Source organism: Tamandua tetradactyla, chromosome 6, assembly GCF_023851605.1.
Source record: "Tamandua tetradactyla isolate mTamTet1 chromosome 6, mTamTet1.pri, whole genome shotgun sequence".
Classification (NCBI taxonomy): domain Eukaryota; kingdom Metazoa; phylum Chordata; class Mammalia; order Pilosa; family Myrmecophagidae; genus Tamandua; species Tamandua tetradactyla.
This window is the reverse complement of record NC_135332.1, coordinates 73,137,698-73,161,014: the sequence shown is the minus strand read 5'-3', so window position 1 is coordinate 73,161,014 and position 23,317 is coordinate 73,137,698. Positions and strand designations below refer to the sequence as shown.

Sequence of the window (23,317 nt, the reverse complement as noted above, 5' to 3'; positions counted from 1 at the left end):
CTGGGGAGCTTCGTGAAACAGGAAGCCAGGAGAAGAAGCTAGCAGATGACACTGTGTTCACCATGTGCCTTTCCAGATGAGAGAGAAACTCTGACTGTGTTTGCCATGTGCCCTTCCACTTGAGAGAGAAAGCTTGAACTTCATCGGCCTTCTTGAACCCTGGATACCTTTAATTGAACATTTCTATAGACTTGTTTTAATTGGACATTTTCTCGGCCTTAGAACTGTAAACTAGCAACTTATTAAATTACCCTTTTTAAAAGTCACTCTGATTCTGGTATATTGCATTCCGGCAGCTAGCAAACTAGAACAGCCAGATATTTCCTTTTTAGCTCAGCAGCAGATCCTCAGAGGTTCCAGTTTTGGGTCCTTCTGAGACAAGGTGGAGCCACAAGTCGTGGGGAAATCCCTAATTCTATTCATTCACAGTTAAAAGGATAGAATATGTATACTGGATCAGTCTTTTGCGGGTAGGAAGTTTGCATTAAGAAAACCAGTTTATGACAGCAGCATTTTAAGAATACATATTTTAAAATGTAGATCATTTTAAAACCTAATTGTAACCCCCGATCAATCCAATTTATTATTATTTTTTGCAGGTGGGCAAACTGGGGCTTTGCAGACCCAGGAGCTGTGAGCTGTAGACCCCCACACAGCCCGCCTAGGTGCCCTCCCAGAGGACTCACCCTAAAGGCAGTTCCTTCCTCGATGATCGTTGGCAGCTGGGAGAGGCAAATGTCAACAGCCAGGTCCCAAGCTTGCCTAGGAAGAGAACAGACAGGAACACCCGCAAAGCATTACTGATCAGCTGCACGGGGCAGAGAGCCTTAACCCCCTTATAAAGCAAAAGGGAGGCAGTTTCTGCCCTTGGGTGGCTGAGGACCCAAGGAAGGCATGCAGGGTGGGGGCAAGTGAGGAGAAGGGACACATGAATAAGGTGTTCTGCAACACCATTCAGAGCTTATTTATACTGAGAGGCCAGGAGAGAACATGGTAACTTTGGCTCTCACTGCTTTGGTGGCACACTGTAACCATTCTGTTTGTTTACATTTTTTTTCTCTTTAAAATGAAATGAGAAAAAAAGCATGAGGAAAATAAAGGGAACCTTCTCAGTCTTTGATGTAGTTAATAAAAGACTGCAGAAGTTCTCTGATTCAAACTCGAACAGACACAAGGCACAGCCCAGTCTATCACGGTGGAACATGGTGGGAACCTGTGGCAGCTCCAAGGTGACTAGAGCCATCCAAGAGGAGCATGGCATTTCTACCAGGAAAGGCAGCCAGTGTTTGGGTTCAGAAGGAAAGGGCCAGCCTGTGGTCTCAGTCTGCTCAGATGCCTGGAGTTGCTGGCATGGTCATGTCCTACCTCGCAGGGCTATGATGGAGTCCCCAACTGTGATCAGCACTGCCTGGCCCCAGCACCTCCTCCCCCGAGTGCTCTGGATCTGTGCCTCAAGGAGATCAGGTGTGTGCCCAGGGCCCACAGAGGGCACTGAGGTGCTGTGGCTGCAACTTCAGTCCCCTGATGCGGGCCAGGTAGCGCTTGCTAGAGTGGGGAAGGTGACAGACTCATTTTAAGTGAACTCAGCCATCCTTATCAACTCCCCCTCTGGCACTGGGACCTAGCCCAAGCCATTTCCCCACTTCCAGTTTTTTCCACCCCAAATTCCATGAGTCAGAGCACAGGACAGAGCCCTCGGCAGGCCCACAGCCTCATGCCAGCCCCTTGGAGTCCATGGTGAGGCCCAGAAATGCATTGCAGATTGATTTATGCCGTTTCATAAACACACATTCTGATATAATTCTGGGGAAACAGTGGGGTGGATTCTCTGCGTATTCTAGCTGCTCTTATGTATGTCTCTTTGGCAAATGTCTATTCTCTTTCAGGTAACTTCTAAATGGCCCAAAAGCATAACAGAGACTTGGCATGTTTGGGTTCAAAGCCAGACAGGTTGAAGTTCAGAGAGGTTCAATATATTTTCCTGTATGTGCAATTTGGAGTGATTTTTTATTTTTTATAAATTTTTTATTTTGAACTAGTTTTAGACTTATAGAAAGGTTGCAAAAATATGACAGAGTTTCCATAAATGGCTTCTCCAAGCCTCAGTTTCATTATTTGTATAGTGGAGAGTACTCCCACTTTAAATGACCAAGAACTTAATGAGATGTTTGTGCCAATTCTGCCTGGTAAGGGAAGCATTTATTAACTATGTGTGCTGGTGACTTTTTTTTTTTTAAAAAAAAAAACGTTTTAAATTGTGAAATATATATACTTAGAAAAGAAAGAAAAAGCAATAATTTTCAAAGTATACTTGAACAAATAGTTACATAACAGATTTCAGAGCTTGTTATGGGTTATCATTCCATTATTTCAGATTTTTTCTTCTATTGCTCCAAAATATTGGAGGCTTCAAGAAATATCAATACAGTGATTCAACAGTCATATTCATTTGTCAAATCCTATTTTCTCTGTTATAACTTCTCCTTCTCCTTTGATCCTTTTCCCACTCTATAGGGAACTTCAGGCAATGCCTGTTCTAATGTTTTCTTGTTGAGAAGGGGTGTCAACATTAAAGGAAAAGGGGATGTAATTAGTTGATAATCTTGGAGAAAGCTGGTCCCTTTGGGTTTCAGGATTTATCTGGCTTAGGAACCTCTGGAAATTCCAGGTTCTAGGAAAGCAAACTTAGTGCATGAAACTTTTTATAGAGTCTCACTTCGAGCGCTAGATATTCTTAAGAATTTACAGGAGTGATGTTGGTTGGGGTTTAGCAAACCATGGCAATTAGCCTCCAGAATAGCCTCTTGACTCTATTTTCTCTCTCTTAGCCACTGATGCCTTATTTTATTACACTCCTTTCCCCCTTTCGGTCAGGAAGGCATCACTGATCCTATGGGCCAGACCTATTCCTAGAAGTCATACCCCATGTTGTCAGGGAGATGTTCACCCTTGGATGTCATATTCCATGTAGGAGGAAGGGTAATGATTTTCCTTGCAGAGCTGGGCTTAGAGAGGCCACATCTGAGCAACACAAGAGGTTTCCTGGAAGCAACTCGGGCCTCGTTACAGATAGTCTTAGCTTCTTCACTACAGAAATAAGTTTCATAAGGGCAAGTCTCAAAATCAAGGGCTTGGCCTATTTTCTTGGGAATCCCCAATGGTTGAGAGGGTACCGGGGTTTCCCAGATAGGAAAGTTTAATAGTTTCATATATATTTTTTCCTTCAGACCCTCAAGGAACTCTACCAATACTTAAAAAAAAAACTTCAATGCAATTTTACTGATATATACTCACATACCATGTAATCATCCAAAGTGTACAATCAATGGTTCACAGTGTCATCATATAGCTGTATATTCATCATCACAATCGACTTTTTTCTTTTGTATGAAAAATAGCATACACACAAAAAAGCAGTAAATTTCAAAGCACACTGCAACAACTAGTTGCAGAACAGATTTCAGAGTTTTCTACCAATACTTTTTTGTATGCTGTGTAGGGTGAGGGTAACATTTCATTCTTTTTCTCTGTGTTATCCTGCATTTGCAGCACAATTTGTTGAATTTTTTTTTTTTTTGGCAGGGGGCGTGCATGGGCCTATCAAAAATTTTAAATTATAAGCCCACCATAGTTTGAGGTGTATCTGGGTATTACGTTAAGCTATACAGAGTTACGAAACCGCATTTCCATTATGGACTCCAGGAGTCTGGGTTGTTCAAATGAGCTATCCAGAGAGGTTGACTGAGATATGTGTTACAGATAGGTTCTAGACATAATAAACCTCTCTGCCTTTGGTCTCATAGTAGGTGAAGGTCTAGAGTATCTTTTACCCTGTATTCTGACTTCCTTTAGTGCCAGCCAGATTAACTTTAGTTTTCTGAGGAATCGCCAAACTGTTTTTCCCAGTGGCTGCACCATTATACATTCTTACTAACAGTGAATAAGTGTTTCAATTTCTCCACATCCTCTCCAACATTTGTAGTTATCAGTTTGTTTAATAGCAGCCATTCTGGCATTGTGACTTGCATTTCCCTCCCAGCTAATGAAGATGAGCTCTCTTCATGTGCTTTTTAGCCACCTGTATTTGCTCTTCAGAAAAGTGTTTATTCATATCCTTTACTGATTTTATAATTGGGCCGTTTCTTTTGTTGTTGAGCTGTACAATCGCCTTATATACACAGGATACCAACTTTTAACTGATGTGTGGTTTCCAAATATTTTCTCCCATTGAATTGGCTGCCTCTTCACCTTTTTGGCAAAGTCGTTTGAGGCGCAGAAGCTTTTGATCTTAAGGCGCTCTCATTTGTCTACTTTTTCTTTCGCTGCTTTGTACTTTAGGTGTAAAGTTTAAGAAGCTTTCTGCTATTATTAGATCTTGAAGATGTCTCCCTACATTTTCTTCTAAAGTTTCATGGTGCTAGCTCCTACAGGTAGGTCTTTAATCCATTTTGAATTAATTTTTGTATAGGGTGAAAGATAGGGGTCCTCCTTCATTCTTTTGGCTATTGTTATCCAATTCACCCATGCCTATTTATTGAAAAAGACTACTCTGCCCCAGTTCAGTGGATTAGGGAGCCCTATCAAAGATCAATTGTACATAGATATCATGGTCCATCTCTGCACTCTCAATTCTATTCCACTGGTCGATACTTCTATCTTTGTGCCAGTATCATGCTGTTTTAACCAATGTTGCTTTATAGTAAGCTTTAAAGCAGGAAGTTTTAGTCCTCCCACTTTGCTCTTTTTTTTTTTTTTTTTTTTAGGATATCTTTGGCTATCTGGGGTCTCTTTTCCTTCCAAGTAAATTTGATAACTAGCTTTTCTAAGTCTTCAAAGTAGGTTGTTGGGATTTTGATTGGTATTGCATTGATCTGTAGATCAGTTTGGGTAGAACTGACATCTTAACGACTTTCACCTTCTTACCCATTGAGCATGGAATACCTTTCCAACTATTTATGTCATTTTTAAATGTCTTTTAGCAATGTTTTGCAATTTTCTGTGTAGAAGTCCTTGACATTCTTGGTTAGATTTACTCCTAGATAACTCACGCGGCCGCTATTTTGAATGGAATTTTTCCCCTTAATCGTCTTCTCAAATAGGTCATTACTTATGCATAAAACCATTTGTCATGGTTAGGGACAGGTGTCAACTTGGCCAAGTTGTGGTACCTGTTCATCTGATTGGGCAAGCGCTGGCCTGTCTGTTGCAATGAGGACATTTCATAGGATTAGGTTATGATCACGTCAGCTACATCCACAGCTGATTCCATTTGTAATCAGCCAAAGGGGAGTGTCTTCTGCAATTAGTGATGCTAAATCCAATCATGGGAAGCCTTTTAAGGAGGACTCAGAGGAGACAGGTTCCATTCCTGCTTTGGCTGGTGAGCCTCTCCTGTGGAGTTCGTCCAGGCCACCCATTGGAGTCATCGGCTTCGCAGCCTGCCCTGTGGATTTTGGACTCTGCATTCCTACGGTCACGTGAGACACTTTCATAAATTTTATATTTGCAAGTGTTCCCTGTTGGTTCTGTTTCTCTAGAGAACCCTAACTAATACACCATTAATGAATTTTTTTTTCATATGCTGCATGGTAGGGTCACATTCGTTATTTTTCCACGTGAGTCTCCTGTTATTGCAGCACCATTTGTTGAGTTTTTATTTGTTTTTTGGGGGGGATGGGGGGGGAGAGCATGGATCAGGAATTGAACTCGGGTCTCCTGGATGGCAAATGAGAATTCTACCACTGAACTACCCTTACACCACCATGATTTTTATACATTAACCTTGCATCCTACCATTTTGCTTAACTTATTAGCTCAAGTAGCTTTGTTATAGATTTCTCAGGGTTTTCTAAGTACAGTGTTTAAGTTAGTGTTCTCTAGAGAAACAGAATCAACAGGGAACACATGCAAATATAAAATTTATAAAATGTCACACGTGACTGTGGGAATGCAGAGTCCAAAATCCACAGGGCAGGCTGTGAAGCCGATGATTCCAATGGAGGGCCTGGACGAACTCCACAGGAGAGGCTCACCAGCCGAAGCAGAAAGAGAGCCTGTCTCTTCTGAATCCTCCTTAAAAGGCTTCCAGTGATTAAATTAAGCATCACTCATTGTAGAAGACACTCCCCTTGGCTGATTACAAATGGAATCAGCTGTGGATACAGCTGACATGATCATGATTTAATTCTATGTAATGTCCTCATTGCAAAAGACAGGCCAGCACTTGCCCAACCAGACAAACAGGCACCACCACTAGGTCAAGTTGACACATGAACCTGACCATGACATATAGGATTATGTCATCTGCAAGTAATGAAAGTTTTACTTCTTTTTCTCATGAATGCCTTTTATTTCTTTCTCCTATCTAATCACTCCAACTAGGACTTCTAGTACAATGTTGAATAATAGTGGTGACAATGGGCATCCCTGTCTCATTGATCTTAGGGGGAATGATTTCAACCTCTCACTGTTAAGTATGATGCTGGCTATGGGTTTTTCACATATACCCTTTATGATACTGAGGAAAGTTCCTTTGATTCTTACCTTTTAAAGTGTTTTCTTCAGGAAAGGATGCTGACTTTTGCCAAATGCTTGTTCGGCATCAATCAAGATGATCATGCGGTCATGATGATTATGTGATTCTTCCCTTTTGATTTGTTAACGTGCTGCATTATGTTGATTTTCTTGTGTTGAACCACCCTTGCATTCCTGGTATAAACTCCACTTGGTCGTGAAGTATAATTCTTAATGTGTTGGATTCAATTTGCTAGTATTTTGTTGTGAATTTTTGCATCTATGTTCATTAGGGAGATTGGTTTATAGTTTTCCTTTCTTGTAGTGTCTTTATCCAGTTTTGGCATTAGACTGATGTTAGCTCACAAAATGAATTAGGTAGTGTTTCTTTTTCCTCAGTTTTTTGGAAGAGTTTGAGCAGGATTGGCATTAGTTCTTTCGGGAATGTTTGATAGAATTCCCCTGTGAAGCTGTCTGGTCCTGGTCTCGTCTTTGTGGGAAGATTTTTGATGACTGATGGAATTTCTTTACTTGTAACTTGTTTGTTGAGATCTTCTATTTTTTCATGAGTCAATAGGTAGTTCATGTGTTTCTAAGAATTTGTCTAGTTCATAGTATTCTCTTACGGTAATGACCCCCATCTCATTACTGACTTTGCTATTTGCATCCTCTCTTTTTCTTTATCACTCTAGCTAGGGATCCATCAATTTCATTGATTTTCTTAAAGAACCAACTATTGGTTTTATTGATTCCTTCTTTGGTTTTTTGTTCTCCAGCTTGTTTATTTCTGTTTTAATCTTTATTACTTCTCTATGTCTATTTGCTTTGGGGTTAGTTTGCTGCTCTTTCTCTAATTTCTCCAAGTGAGCAGTTAAGCCCTCAATCTTTGCTCTTTCTTGTTTTTTAACATAGGTAATAAATTTCCCTCTCAGCACTGCCTTTGCTGCATCCCATAAGTTCTGATATGTTCTGTTCTCATTATCATTTGTCTCCAGGTATTTACTGATTTCTCTAGCAATTTCTTTTTTGACCCACTGATTATTTAAAAGTGTGTTGTTTAATTCCACATATTTGTGAAAGGAAGGAAGTGCAGAGGGACACACTAAATGATGGAGTGAGAACCCCAAAGCTGGGTCCTTGCTGCTGCATCTCGCCAACCCCAGGAAGAGCTACATTGCCCAGTCATGGTATTGAGGTCCTGAGTTTATCCATTGCCTGAGGGGGTTGGGGCATCTGGTTTTCTCTCTGCTGTGAACTGGAAGCAGCAGGTATCACCTGCTGATGCAGATACACAGCCAGACCCTGGGGGAAGAACCAGATGAGATGCCACTAGACCCAATTTTCTCTCTTCTTTTTTCCCCCTCTCTACCACTGAGATGCCAAGCAGGTTTGTTTGTTTTCTTTTCCCAGGAAACAAGCCGACGCAGGGAGGCTGGCTTCATAATTAGGGATATCCAGGGGAAAGAACTGAAGTGATGCACGGAAACCCTATAAACTCCACAATGGAACATTCTTTTCTCCTCTTTTTACTCAGGAGCAGCGGCCAGAACCTGAGTGCAACAGTGGGCCAGGCTCCTGCTGCATCCCCACCATGAACCTGAGAGGCTGCCTGGACACTGCTCCTTTCCTAAGGTACTCCTTAGAATGTGTGCATACTGCACCCCGGTTATTGACTGTGGGAAAGGGCTTGGTGTTTGCCAGGGCGTGTATTGGCAGCCCTGGCACAGAGGCTTTGGAAAGGTGGTTCTAATAACCCAACGAGGGCACTCCACAGATGATGTGGTATGCTCATGCTTTCCTACCTTGGGGATTCAACCACCCAGATTCTCATCCTGGCACTCAGCTGGGCAAACACGATTCTCTGCAAAGGAGAAGTACATTGCTGGCTGGAAACGGTCGAAGGCACTCTGTGATCCGGGCCCTCCTTACCTTACATCTCACCATGACTTCCCTCTCCCTTCCTGTCCCTACTTGCTAATCCTGAGGCTACAGCGGTAAGGTGACAGGCAACAGAAATGGCATTTTAGGGTACAAAGGCACCCACTCTTCCTAATGAATAATGTTGGCCCAAATCTAGTCACTGGAGGAAAAAGGGAACTGTGTGGGGACAAAAAGCAAGAGAAGGGGAGCCCCTACTTTGCCCATGCTTGCTGCCCTCCTGGGAAGCAGGAGTGCTCCCTCTGCACCGTCAGCTCTGAGGCTTTCCATGGCGCGGGCTTGCTGGAAACCACCCTCTACGGCTGTTTTCTGCCTTTCCCCCATTCCTGGACACACGTGATTGAGATTTTATAATCACAGCTTCATGTATGAAGATGAAGCTAGCTATGCAGATATTTAAGGGAAGAGTAGTCTGGAGAGGGAAGACCTGAGGCCAAGGATGAGTGTGTGCCTGCTATGTAGGAGGCAGTGAGGAGGTCAGCATGGTAGATGTGGAATGGACAAAGTGGTGATGAGACCCTCAGGGGTCCTGAGGTCCTAAAAAGGTCTCTTCAGCCAGATTTCCTCCACATGACACCCGACCACCCTGTCCTTTCTGAGGGCTTCCTATTTCTACACTCCAGGAGGCTCTCTGTTGCCCTCACAATGAATGCTCCAAAAAGCCTCTTCCCAGGCTCCTCTCCCAAACCATCCCTAGCATCGGTGCCGCTAGGGTTCTTACCCCTCTCATCTCATTCTCTATCTTCTTCCCGGGTGCCCTAAGTCTCAGGCTTGGCTCCAGACACTGTCCATTCACTGACACCTCCCACTCTAGCCAAGACACATTCAGCTCTCCTTTGGGCTCCAGGCCCCAAGATCCATCACAGGACCAGCAGGCATGCTGGAGAGGAACTGTATGTCTGCCACTAGCTCCCCAGAGGGCCCAGGTTCAGAGAATGGCCTCCCCACCCACCCACTGGCCTGAGTAAGAGCTGTGAGCCTCTAGCCCCCTGCCTCATGCTACTGTGGCCCTCTGAACTGTGGGCAGGAATGGTTAGGAGAGCCTCCCGACTGGCCTCAGGCATCCACTCTCACCACTCCCAGTCCATCTGCCACACTTTCATCTGCTTTTCAGCTTAAACATGGTACCCAAGGCCTGGCACAGGCTGGCTCCTTCTATGTCTCAAATTTCATTTTTTATGAGTTCCGTGATTGCTATAGCCCTCTGCTGCACCAAACTGCCTGCCTAGGACCTGGCACACCGTAGGTCTTAAACACACATTTGTTAAATGAGAGCAAAGGAAGGAGTGACTGTACTTCCCATGCCCAAAGAGCAACCCAGAGTGGCCTAACACAAAGGGTGAGGGGAGAGAAAAGCAGCAAACAGAAAGCTAAGAGACCTGGGCTCCATACTCTGCTCCGCTGTGAGGGGAAGTGGCTGGTGCTTTCTGGACTCACTCCCTCATCCGACTGGATGACCCCCAAATAGGAGGCTGCACAAGGACAACGTAGCCTGGCCCTGAGGCTGGGCATCTGCTCCCCCAAACCCTCTCTGGGCATTCAGGCTCGCCCCTGTGAAGTGGGCTAATGCACGAACCCCTCCTTTGGGAGGCTGGAGAGGTAATATCTTGAAAGGTCTAAGCAGAGTCTCCCACAGTCAGGGTTGGGAACAGAGAGCTGTGCTTTTTCTGCCATAAAATTTAGTAATTCTAAACTGGAGCAAAATAATCATCTCACTTTCTTTGTTGCCACAGAATAAAAAGCATTCATTCCCATGGATATAGCCAACTCTTCCATTCTTATTTTACCTTTCTTCTAGAAATATGTTCCTCCTAGAAACAAAGTGATGATCTGTACACTGGATTTGTTTCCTAGTACAGCAACCTCTGCCTCCCACTGGGAGGTTTCCTGAGAGACTAAAGGACTCCACAGCATTTTTATTAGACTAATGAAAGTGCACGTCAATGTGTGATAGGGCAGATTTTCAGGATGTCTTCATAAAGGATCAAAACAAGAACTAAAAATTTAAAGATCCAGAAAACAAGCAATAATTCAAGATGAACTAAAGAAGTTTTTCATTACTCAAATATATGAACTATATTTCATTTCCTTCAGAGTGGCCCCCTTCACACAAGCATACCCTTCCCCTGCCAATATAATTAAGAGGTAATCAGGACATGATCAAACTGTTTCACAGTACAGGCAATAAATAGCTCCCGTCTGCTCAATAAATGCCTGGACTACAGGCAAAACAGTTGTTCAGCAGCGCTGAGGGAGATATTCATTCCTTGTGAAGGCAGAGGCAAAGTCAATTATTGCAATTAAACTCTATAAAGATTCTTTGAATTTAATCAAATAAAAAGTTTTAATTTCAGGTATTAGAAGGAAAGTGCGCACCAGGTTAAGGAGATTGCCTTCGGTCCGTGAACTCCAGCTAAGAACCTGTGCGGGTGCAGCTTGCCACCTCAAGAGTGTGCCGGGGAGTGACCTCTCCACTGGAATGTCCCCGTCTTGTCTATGTCACGCAGTAAGGGCCAAATCCATTCCAATGCCCCCCAGTTCTTCTGCAAGGCCCTGGCTGGGGTATTTTATACAAAGTACATGAAGAACTGGACCGGGCTGGAGAGGGATTGCTCTCAGCACATTCAACCGATGCCTCCTGAGCCCTTTTCAAACAGTAGAACCCAATCCTGTGTGACCACAGTCCTTCCCAGGGGCCTTAGCCTGACCACTATTAAAGGGTTGGGGCCCCACCAGGATCCAGCCACTTTGGGGTCTGGACCCTGTACCAGAGACATATTTCAAGTACCACCAAACTGAATGCAGATGGCTTTGCTAAGAACTCCACAGAGAATCCTGAAATGAAGTGAGCTGAATGAGGAGTAGAGGGGAGGACCTCTCCCAAGGGAAGGCAACACTGACTGACACCAGAAGTGTTTGAGGTGCCTGGAGAACGGGCTGTGAGGATGTCTGAGACCTACTGGAAAACACAGAACAGTATGTCTGACAGTGCAGAAAGGCTGCCGTGAGCCCCAGGCGATAGCTTCGGGTGCCCTGCTGACAGCTCTACCCAAAGCAAAGGCTGAGGTGAGCAGTGGGCCAGCCACCTTCACTCCCACAAGCCAGGAACACGCCAGGCTGGGCCAGCCGCTTCACCCCTCAGGGTTATGTCTATTTACTTAGAAGAAAGGAAAGGGTCAGGTCAGATGATCAACTATATGACAGCCTTTTAACAGCAGAATATCTGTGCTTACTCTCTGGTAAAACGGGCTGCATTTTCTAGGATAAAGTCAGAATGAACCTGGAGTCTTAATCAGGGACTCTCAGCTAAGGAAAGGTGGGAAGGGAGCCCTATATAAAAGCATGAGGTGGCAGCGGTGAGCTCTGGCACCTGGGCAGGAGCAGAAGCAGAAGCTGGGAGGGGTTTAGGAAGGTGTCTGGATTAGCACCTCCCACAGCTGCTGAGATGCCAAGGAGAGAAGCAGGGTCACCAGCACTCAGAACAGATTTGGGGGTGGAGGGGCTTTAACTGGCTTATCTGATATCCTGGGCTTCTCCCTCCCTCCAGCAGCTTGGGGCCTTCCAAGCTAGTCACTTCTGAGATGAGTCACTCACCAGGAAAAAATGCCTGCCAGGCAAGAGCTCTGATTTTCAGGAAACAGGCCTAGGATGGCAGCCACCCAGGATGTGGACTGCACAGAAACCCTTCCAAGTGAGCATGGCTGCATCTACACTGACCCATCAGTCAAATGAGGCACCCTCAACGGGAACAGAAAGCACAGGCTATTAGTGCAAAGAAATGCAAGGGTTTCAGGACCTGCTGAAATTGAGAGTGAAGGAGAACGGCTCCCTGATGGCTTCATGTCAAAAATTAAATAGGAAACAGGCTCTGTGTATTTCACCATTAGCTCCCCCCGCCTGAAGCAAAGTGTACGTGTATATTACTTGATGCTTTAACCTCAATTTTTGTTAGACTTTGTTCCCATTGTCCTCCTGCTAAAAATTCAACCTCTCCATCACCACCCGAGGAATATAATTAGACTTTAAATTAAATTATTTATTCCAAATGCTCTTTTCTTTCTACCTTTCCTGTGAATTCCCTGGGGATGTACAAACTTTGGTCTATGAAGAAGGGAGAAGGGGCTCTAAGTACTGCTTTAAAGTGTTCCATCACACCGATGGCAGAGCACTCCCTGCTGATTCTTTAGTGTTGGGGCCACACCAAAGCTGTGTGTCATGACAGCCTCAGCTGCAGCTGGAAAAATCCAAAGAGAGAGGGGAGCATGTTCTGAGCCTAACATTGCTTACTTTTACCTGTTCTTCCTCCCTCCTTCAGGAAAGGAGAGAGATTTGAGGAGGATACAGGCCACTCAGGATGGAGACCACATTCCCTAGATGCAGCCAGATGGGACACTGACCAACAGACGCGAGTGGAAATGAGATGTGTCCTCTCCGAGTGCACCCTTACAGGACCAACACTGCTTGTGCCCTGCTCTGCCTCACTGTCCTGCCAGCTGGAGGGCAGACCAGTGGCTGGCACCCCAGGACAGAGGGCTTGGTCCCCGGGTTCAACACTACATACACCCAGATCATCATAGGAAAGAAGCAGCTGTCTCGTGCAGGCCACTGGATCTCTGGGTGGCCAGCTAACACATCCAACCACCTTCAGACCAGGAAGAAACACCACTGTGGTCTGTCTCCCTAACAAGAAAGCCAGCTTCTCTCAAAATGGGTGCCGGCCACCTGCCCTTCATTTGGCGGCCAACGGGTGCACGTCAAGATGTTAAAGTATCACTGACCTCTGACTTAGCAGAAGGCAATTCTGAATAAGGCCATTAAGAAATAAAGGTTATTTCCAACTCCTGGTGGTTTTCTCCTCCCTGGACCAACAAGTCAGAAACGTGGCTGAAATAAAGGACTCCTTGTTAAACTTTAGCCCAAGCGCAATGATACACAGTGAAACGTGGCTGCCCCCACTCTGTAAAATACGCTTATATGGAGATTTTTACCTTTAGCCTCCAAGGTTAGGCAGGGAGGCTTCTGAAGGACTCAAACAGCGTATCTTCGTTCCACTCTGCTGCACCTAATTTATCACGATCTCCAGTAAGTGTTCTGACTTGAGAAGGCCCGGGGCTTTCCAGGCTCCCAGAATACTCTTTGTCCAGACCGCAATTCTTTCCTGCTAAGGATTACGGTGAGCCTGGTTAAGAGTCAGTTAACCCAGGAGAGAGTGTAGGTAAAACTTACATAATGAACTCCAGGGGACAGTCAAACACTTTTAGTAGGGTTTTAGTAGGGTGGGGATATATTTAGAAATCATATTAGCAAACAGGAATTGGAGATAAGCAGTGCTGATGCCTAATCTCTGGGAAATGCAAGAACAGACACTTGCCCAAACCAGGCAGGGAGTGGAAGCAGCTTATGCATAAATCTCCAAGCCTGCCTTCTCCCTGCTTTGACCTGGGTAATTTCTTTGAGATGGTTGGGAAAACAGGCATTGGCTCAAGATGTTGTCATTATGGGCACTCTCTTTAGAAGTGAAGAGCTTTTAAATGCCACTCGGGGTGACAGGATCCCTTTAAAGTGCTCACATTTCCAAAGAACAGTCCCATCTACCATCTCTAAGGAACTACCAAGTTGCCATGGAAGACCAGGCAAGCAACATTCTACCTCTTCTCAGATGGGAAATGAAGACCCATGAGGGTATATGCTCCACCCAAGGTAGCAAGATTGCAAATTACTCAAAACTTAGGGGGTCCAACAGCCCTTAAAATAATTATTTCAATTTTTTTGTACATTTAATATTTCTCAATATGTTTTGGTGGTAAGATGAGGAAAGGAACCCAGAAAACTGGGGGCTAGTGGTACTGGGGACCTGCCTCCTGACCCATGAGGCTCTGTGGGTTACAGAGAGGGCCCTGTGTCTTTAGTTCCAGGTGGGCAGTGAAAGCACCTGCCTTCCCCTGATGTCCCTTCAGCAGCAGCATAGCCCTCTGGGGCTGCTCCAAGAGGTTCACCCAGAGCTACAGAGACGTCTGTGCCATGGACCTTCTTCCTGCTGAGTTAATGAACGTTAGGGACCCACCATCCTGACATCTAACTAACCAGACCATATCTCCAGTCTTTTCTTTCCTTTACTACTTAGGTTCCTATGACTATACTTCTTCTAGAATCTAAAGCCTCATTTTACATCTGACTCCCAATCAAAGTAAACCGATGGTTGTGTCAGTTTTAAAGGATGTAAGCACCCTGGAAAAGCCATGTTTTAATCCTAATTCCATTTTGTAAAGGCAGCTGTTTCTTCTAATCCCTGTCAGTACTGTATGTTTGAAACTGTAATTAGATCATCTCCCTGGAGTGATGCAATCAAGAGAGGTTGTTAAACTGGATTATGTGGAGATGTGTCTCCACCCATTCAGGTGGGTCTTGATTAGTTTACTGGGATCTTATAAAAGAGGAAACATTTTGGAGAATGTGGGAGATTCTGAGAGAGCAGATGACATAGCCACAAGAAGCAGAGTCCACCAGCCCATGACCTTTGAAGAGGAAGGAAAATGTCTCCCAGAGAGCTAAATGTTACAGGAAGCCAGGAGAGAAAGCTCATAGATGACACTGTGTTTGCCACGTGCCCTGTGTTTGCTATGTGCCTTTCCACTTGAGAGAGAAATCCTGAACTTCATTGGCCTTCTTGAATCAAGGTATCTTTCCCTGGATGCCTTAGATTGGACATTTCTTATAGACTTGTTTTAATTGGGACATTTCCATGGCCTAAAAACTGATAACTTCCAACTTACTAAACTCTCCTTTTTAAAAGCTGTTCTGTTTCTGGTATATTGCATTCCGGCAGGTAGCAAACTAGAACAGTGGCATAATTTCCAGCATTTAATGGGAATGACTTTTGTTTACTTTTCAGCAACAGATTCATGCTGCCATCATCATTAGGGAAAAAACATAGGGAGAACCTATGCTACATGCATGTGATTTTCTCCCTTTAAATGATCACCACTGACTTTTGTAAAAGGATCACTTGGTTTTACTTACTTGGCACCTTCCAGTGCCTGGAGCTGAGAAGTCACAATTTCAGGCCTTTCAAAGGAGATTCAAAACTGGAGAGGATATTCTAATATGCATAGGTGGAGCAAGATGGGCTTGTGAGAGGAGGGGGTCCAGCCAGCAATCCAAGGCATAGGCAGGAGCCCAAATCACCAGGGACTCCTACCCTCCTCTACTGTGAATACTTATGAGGCACCAGTCTGGGTACTAGGGCCCCAAGATGCTAAGTCGCAGCTTCTACTCATGGCATTCTCAGCCTGGCCCAGAGTTGGCAAGGGGAAATCTGCAGGTGTGTCTGGTCTGACCCTCAGAATTTTTAAATACAGTATTACATGCCAACATTTACATATCAGCAAATTAGATTCAAAAATCTGAATTTTTGGCTACTCAGAAAAACCAGATGATTACCATGGTGGGCCAACACAGCCGTGCAGAGCCACTGGCTGGTGCTAAGTGCAGCTGGCCCCCTCCAGGCTAGTGCTCCCTGTCTGGGCACTGCATCCTACCACTCCTGGCTGCTGCGTGCTGACGCCCTGGAAGGCTCATGGCCTCAGGGCTGGGAGCATATGGAGGGGCAGCTTCACAGGCCCCTGTAGGTCCTTCCACTGGGATGACTTACTATGGTAGTGTTTTCTCATTGCTGATGAATGAAGATTTCCCCCAAAGGTAAACGCTAGGATGCTTTGTGGCTGCCTGCCACAGGCTGCAAACCTTCAGACATCTTTCCCATAGACCCTTTGGTTATTGGTACTTGGTTCCTCCCAGCTTCCTGCACTGTCTGTACCACCTTCCTAGCCTTGTGTTCTGACCCCTGCTCTGTCCCCATTCTGAAAAGCAAATCTGATTAGGTTGTTCCATGCCAAAAAGCCTTGAGATTTGAGCCCCACCTGGGCCAGCTGACTGGGTCCCTGGCAGTTCCCCTGCTCCGCCTTGCCTTCTGCTGCTCATCAGGTAACACAGTTGCATTCTCACTGTACTCGGCAAACTGCAGCATTCCTTGAGGGCACCTTGACCTTTATTTCACTCTGTAAGCAACCCCCTGCTTCACCTACACCCTCAATCTGCTTCATAGTCTCCTTGCCTATGGGTTTAACCACACCCCTAGCACCTGTCATGGTGAATATGACTCCCTCCCCCTCTGCACACCCATTCTATCTGTCTCACGGCTCCTAGCAACCCACCCCCACCCCAAGTCACAGTGTTCACACATATTCTTTTAGGCCCACCCAGTCTCTGCTCTCAGACCTGGGACACCCTCAGGATGGACGGGCCCCTCCCACAAGGGCTTGTGAGTGAGGAAAGGGTTCAGGTAAGAGCCCCTGTGAACCGGAAGCCCTTCATGGCTAAGGGTGCCTCGCTTCTACAAAGGGATTTTAGGTCTCATGTCAGCCTGCACCAGCTGCAGGCTCCGTACACGGCCCTCATATATGCTCCACTCCTCCACAAGAGGGTGCTCCTCACACCAGTGGCTGCTGGCACCCACCAGGACACCGCACAGTCCAGACCCTGTCAGCTCATGGTCTGCATCTACTGATGAAATGAGGGGATGCTTGTAGAAGGGCTTGACACGAGTCTGGAAAGGGAAGGAACACGCTGCCCAGCCTCTTTCTCCTAACAGCCTGAGGGACCATCACCCCCAGCTTACTATAAGTTGCTGTCATCTTGCGCAACGGGGCAGCCTGAGCTGTGGCAACACGCTCCCCTTCTAGGTGTGACGTAGCAGGCATTAGGCATTGGCACATGGAGAGCTGGGCTTCGGCTCTTTGCTTACTGCATATCTTTGAGCAGACCATGACCCCTTTTCCTCAGGTGCAGCGAAGAAAGCACCATCAGTGCCAAGGGCTCATGGCTGGGCTAAGATAGGCTTGTCACACTTCTGGGGAGGTGCCCAGGCCTGTGCACCATCAATGAATGGAACTAGCTCATTCTCATTGAAATGTCAGACCCCCAGTTCTCGACCCTTGGGCCTCCTGACCTTCAGACCCAGGTTTCTGATGGTTCGCTAGGCTTACCTGCAGGTTGTACTGAACCCTGCAACCTGATAGGCTCATGTCAGAACCCATTCTATCCCTCTCCTGCCCTGCGTACCCTACACTAACCCCCACCCGCCAATGCATATGTTCTTAGTTTAGGTTGATCCTGGCAGCAGCCACTCGGCTTTCCAAGTCGGAAACTTTGGAGAGGTCCTAACTGCAGTCTCTACAACCTATGTATAATTAGACCCCAGGCCCTGTCAACTTGAACAGGTAACACGAGTGGACCCTGATGCCTCCCTCCAAATCATATCACATGCCACTACCTCAGTTCGGGAGCCCTCCATCTTTTCTCCCAGACCCCTCACAACTCCCCAGCTGGGTCTCTGACCCTGGTTGCTCCTCATCCTTTTATGCTTCTAGCTTCTGCTTAGACTTCCTTTGGCCCCTAGCCAGAGGGTTTCGCTCTCCGCCCTCTATACAAGGCCCTTCCAAGTTTGATACCCTGTACAGCTACTGCCTGCTCTTCTCTTTGCCTTGCTCCACCACGCAGGAATCATCCTCTTCTCCCACTGAGGCTCTCATAAGATCTGCTGCCTTTGGCACCAGACGCTCCCGATCTGGCACTGTTTATTCACATCCCACCTTCCTCATCCTCTGAAGAGTAGGCCCATGCCTTCCTGCTTCTGGGATGTGTCCCTGAACATTTCAAGTTGTCAAGGGCTTTCTTTGAGCTTCTTCCTGATAATTTTAATTTCTTAGTTAACAGGAGGCACATTGGTTCCTTTCTCTAGACTGCAATGCCCTTGAAGTCTCAAAAAACCCCTATTTTTGATATCCAGGTAACCCCAAACCTAAAACCTACAGCTGGAAGGCACTCCGCCCATCCAAGCTTCTTACTCAGACAGAACAGTCCTGGCAGGAGGTAGAAGAATGGAGGGAGAGGCAGGAGATGGAGCACACTCACATGCACATGAGCTTCTCTGGCCAGGATGTGAGCACCTGCAAGTAGAGGGAACTGGGCAAGTAGGACGGTGCCTCTCAGGCTCAGTGTTCAAGGGACAGATGATGGAGAGTGAGAAAGGAAATGTGGGAGGACTGATGGCTATGCTAAGCCTGGCACACCCACTGCATCATCTCCACTTGAATAAAGTTTGTGTGCTGAAAATGCTTACTCTAACAAGACAGTGATCACGTTACAATGTCTAAGTATTGGCTTTATTACAGAGGGCAGGCTTATGTGGGGTGCGGAGAAGGAGCACTGGGGGCTGTGACTTGGGCACAGGCGCTGCCTGGAGGTTTCCCATCCAGCCTGGAAGCTACTGCATGTGCGGTGACGGTGGCCCAATGGACTTGCACCCTCTTCCCTGACCCAGACACAGGTGAAAGCCCATCGCTTTCACACAGTCCAGACGGCGTTTCTCTAAAAGCAGTTCTCAACTGGGTTCTAAGCTGCATGAGGGCAGAGGCCCTGTTGTTCCCCCTCAGTGCTGTGCCCTTAGAACTCCACCAACCAGAACTGGGGTGCTATTTTATACTTCACCCGATGGCTTTTACTGTTCTTTACAAGGCCGGACTCACCCGGCGCATATGCATGTGCAACTCTCTGTTAAATTATCTGTGCCATATGCTATTTCAACAATCGTAACAATTCCATTTCCTGTACAGTATCAAACACAGGACTTAGTCTGATGTTTGCGAATTAGTTTCCAAGTCAGGATTTATAAACTATCAAATAAGATTAAATCCATGTATTAAACCTTAGAGAATTCTACTAGTTGCATTTTCTCATGCAAAGAAATGCTCAGCTATTTCTTCTGTTTGTCTCCAGTTTTGTATTTATGACAAATAATGCCTTAAATATAAAGATTCACTTTTAAAGACCAGTTGATACTATTTCAAAGGCTTAAAAAACTACATATCAATTTTTAAATTGTAACAGTAATACCTACCAATTTTTAGAGCACAGAATGCTCACTTTAATCCCATCCTCCTGGCATAAGCACCACTGACACTGTGGTAAAATTTTAGCCTGACTGCTTTTCTAAATGTAATATATATTTTAACATAAATGCAACTACGTTAATAAGCTGGTATTCTCTTTCTGTCATTTAACATTTTGATATATGTTAATAGATAATAAATAATCTTCATAAACATAACTAAGATTATATTCCTTCAAGTATAAATGTATCTAATTTATATCCCTATTTACTGCTTTTTTTAATTAAAAAATTTTTTTTTTTACATGGGCAGGCACTGGGAATTGAACCTGGGTCCTCGGGCATGGCAGGCAAGCACTCTTACCCGCTGAGCCACTGTGGCCCGCCCTTATATCCCTATTTAGTTAGGTACTAGGGTCATTTCCAAGCTTTCATCTTTATTAAGTAACTTTCTGACAAATGACTACCTGCCAAAGCCTTTCAGAATGCCTGATCGGTTGTTCCTGGCTCTTCCTCAGCTACATGTGTGAGCACACTCCAGAGCTCAGTCCCAGGGTAGTGGGTGGAGTGGAGGGCCGGCAGTGCCGCCTGGGAGCATGCCAGCCTAGTTAGGGTGGCCTCCCAGCACGGGTGGAAGTGGCAGCACTGTGCCAGGAGGGTAGGATGGGGGCACCACAGCACTCTGGCCCCAGAATAGGGGCTGCCCAATCCCTGCTGCCATCGGGCCGAGAGAGAGAGGATGCTGTGCTACCATCCAACACCCTTCAGACCTGCAGGGTCAGAGCCCTAGACTCCTTTCTCACGACAGATGATGATGGCCTCTAGCACGACAGCCATTTGTCTCAAGAGACTGCAGATACTCAGGTTCCTTTGCTAAATGTCTTGTCTGCCTGGGGCTCTCCTGACCCTGTGATGCGTGCAAAAGACCAAAAGCACATGCACATGCGTACTGAGGAGTCGGCATTCACCATGGTCTGGGGCTAGCCCTGCTATAGGGGCTGCTCAGGAGCCTCCCTGCCTCAGTCTCTTCTCTGATGATGATGACAGTAGTAATGATGGTGATCCCTGCTGTCAGGACCAACGACCTCAGACTTGGGAAAAGTTTACAGTGAGCCTGGCAAGTAGCAGGAACTTAAGGAAGAAATCACTGCAAAAGGACGGTTACATTTACCAGCTTTTAATCCCTTTCTGTGACTTGTCTTAGTAAAGACCACAGCAAACACCTTCTCAGACTCACTATTTTTTCCCCCTTACCACTCCTTCCGCTTGATATTTCCCAAATGGCCCCACTACCTTCCTGGCTCCTGTCTTCAGGATGCAGAATGGACATTTTAAGTTGGTTCTGGAACCTCCTGCAAGGTGGTCTGGATGGTGAGCCCTGAACCCTGCCTCCTGGGGTGATCCTGTCCCCCGAGTGTGAGCGGACCCTGAGCTGATCCTAAGGACCAGAATAGGGTGAGGGTGACGAGGTGTCCATGATTACGTGAGTACATTAATCAGACAGTGCTGCCACCTTGCTTGAGCCTCCTTCTCCCTTGCTGGCAAGGAATGGGAGGGGATCCTCTACAAACAGGGCAGTCCCACACGCTTACAAGAAGCTGAGGAGAGGACCCACCAAGCAGGGCCAGACTCTCGGTTCTCAGAAACTGGCAACAATAAGCGTGTGCTGTTTGTGGTAGTATTGTTATACAGTAACAGACAACGAATACACTCCTTACCGCTTTGAGAGAGAGCAAAATTTTCTATTTTTCACTTTGTGATGCTTTGAGGGATTTCCTATTACTAAATGTTCATCAATAGGCCTTATGCAATTGCTTAAAGGCAGTATGTGCATCAAGAAAAAAGAAAAACATCTTTTTTACAATATGTGCTTAATTTGCAAGTTACAGTTTTTTTCTTTCAGCACCTAATTTTTTTCATTTTGGCACATTTTTCCCCTGGGCTTTCAAATTCGCAGTTCTGTTAAGTGTCCAGGTTTACTGTGAGTTTATTTACTTTCAACTCTTCCTTTCTATAGGCTGAATGATTAAAAAAACTGGCTGCTTCACTTTCAAGCCAGCTACCAGGCTGGTACACAGGAGATGAACCTAAGGTTTGATTTTTCCATAAACCTATCACTTCTCTAATTTAAAAACTTAAAAAAAGGCAAGAAAAAGAAGTCCAAAGCACATAACATTTCTTGGGCATGTGCAGGTGAAAAGGAAACCCACCACCAGCCTGAACACAGGTCTGGTGGCCCCATGTGGAGCCAGGCCTTGGCATGCTGCTTCCTGGTCTCAGGACCCATGTCCTACCCACCCTGGGACCAGGGGACCTGCATCACCTGGCTGAATGCTCAGCGCCCACACGTCATAGCCTTGGATGGCAGGTCCGTTGTTTCCACAGCCTTAACGTTCAGCTATCAAATGGCATTTACACTTTATCTCCTGTCAGCTTGCTTTAAATATTTCAAATACCTTCATCTGAAATGTCTATCAAACTAAATTATGAAAAAACAATAAAACCCAACAAAACACATTCAAGAGTTATGGATTCAAGAGTTTGGAGGTAGATCTGCATTCCTCCCACTTCGTCTAGAGAAAAGCATCTAGAATGATGAAAAGAGACAGGTGATATTATTTTTGTGGCATCCATCACTTGCTTCAATCCCCAGCATCCCGATCTTGGGCTGTTTATCTATCGGAGCTGTTCCTTTTGCTCCTTGCTCCTGCCCTAGCCTTTTACTCTCTCTTACGATACTATATATATTTTAATCTATGCAACATATCTGAGGCATTGTCACATCTGATGAAACCAGACACTACAAGGAAACATGTCCCCACACACTTCTGGGGGTAATCAGGGCAGAGAAAAGCAGGGCCCTTGTTTTAATCATGACGGCCTGAGTGACCACTGCATCTCCTGCTCCCATAGGAACAACCCCCACATCCCCGTAAGCCCTTCCCACGGGGGTGGCTGGTGCAAAGCCTGTTTCCTATCTCTTAGCTAGTTTCCAATCCACGACCTGAGATGGCACTGACCCCCCTCGGCAGTTTCTTTTACTTTTCCTTTCATAATAACTTTTTACAAAAGCCTGGCTCAGAAGAAATAGACAGTATTTAAGGCATGAATTTCCTTTTGAAAGAATAGGCTCTTTTGAAGATCTACTCATCCAAAAATGCAGCTCTCTTCATTCTAATTATTTATTTTAAGCCTCATGAAGGCTTTGCACACTACAATCTTTTCCATTTTATTATTCATGGAGTCATGGATTCCTGGTGATCTGCCATTTTGTTAACACTTTACTGAAATCGTTGCATAGCTGATTCTTCCACGGTGGTCCATTCCAATTTCTTTCTTTCTCCATATCGGTGTTCTCTATTTTATAGACTCTCACAAAGAATAAGGATTATATATGTTTTAACATTTCAACACTACGTTATATACAATGCATTTCAAATTATCTCATAAGAATATTTCATTCTTGATTTTCTTAGAGTGAATGATGGGTAATAAATTTAAAAACTCCTTCTTGTTCCTCTACCTTTCCAATGTCAGGAGGAAAATGGCCACATGTATATATATATATATATAAATATATAAATTTATATAAATTTATAATTTATAAAAACATATATAAATTTAAATCCCTAGCTGAAATAAATCTGACCATAAAAATATACCACAAAAAGCTTTGTAAGGCTAAACATAAATGAATTAGTCTTCTTAAATATTTGTGTAAGGGTTTCCTCCATTGACGGATATAACTAAGGCTCAAGTTCCCTTTAGTACTTCTCCCCACTTTGCTTGCATTGGGAAAGAAGGGAACAGGAAGAAACCAGTCTTCAGCCATGATGCGAAGACTGAAAACAAACTACATTATTATTATTGCTACTACTATATTATTGGTAGAAGCAGCAATGGTCCAGCAAAGGGGGA

The 23,317-nt window shown here is 45.2% G+C and overlaps 1 protein-coding gene across 5 annotated transcripts in view; it reads right to left on the bottom strand.

The window, feature by feature from the left end:
* RPTOR (regulatory associated protein of MTOR complex 1) overlaps positions 1-23,317 on the bottom strand; it is a 516,265-nt gene that overhangs the window by 129,803 nt on the left and 363,145 nt on the right. For all 5 annotated transcript variants that reach the window (XM_077166178.1, XM_077166180.1, XM_077166179.1 and 2 more), the window contains one exon: positions 687-762. In XM_077166178.1, coding sequence (XP_077022293.1) covers positions 687-762 — 76 coding nt within the window. The remainder of the gene's footprint in view (positions 1-686; positions 763-23,317) is intronic.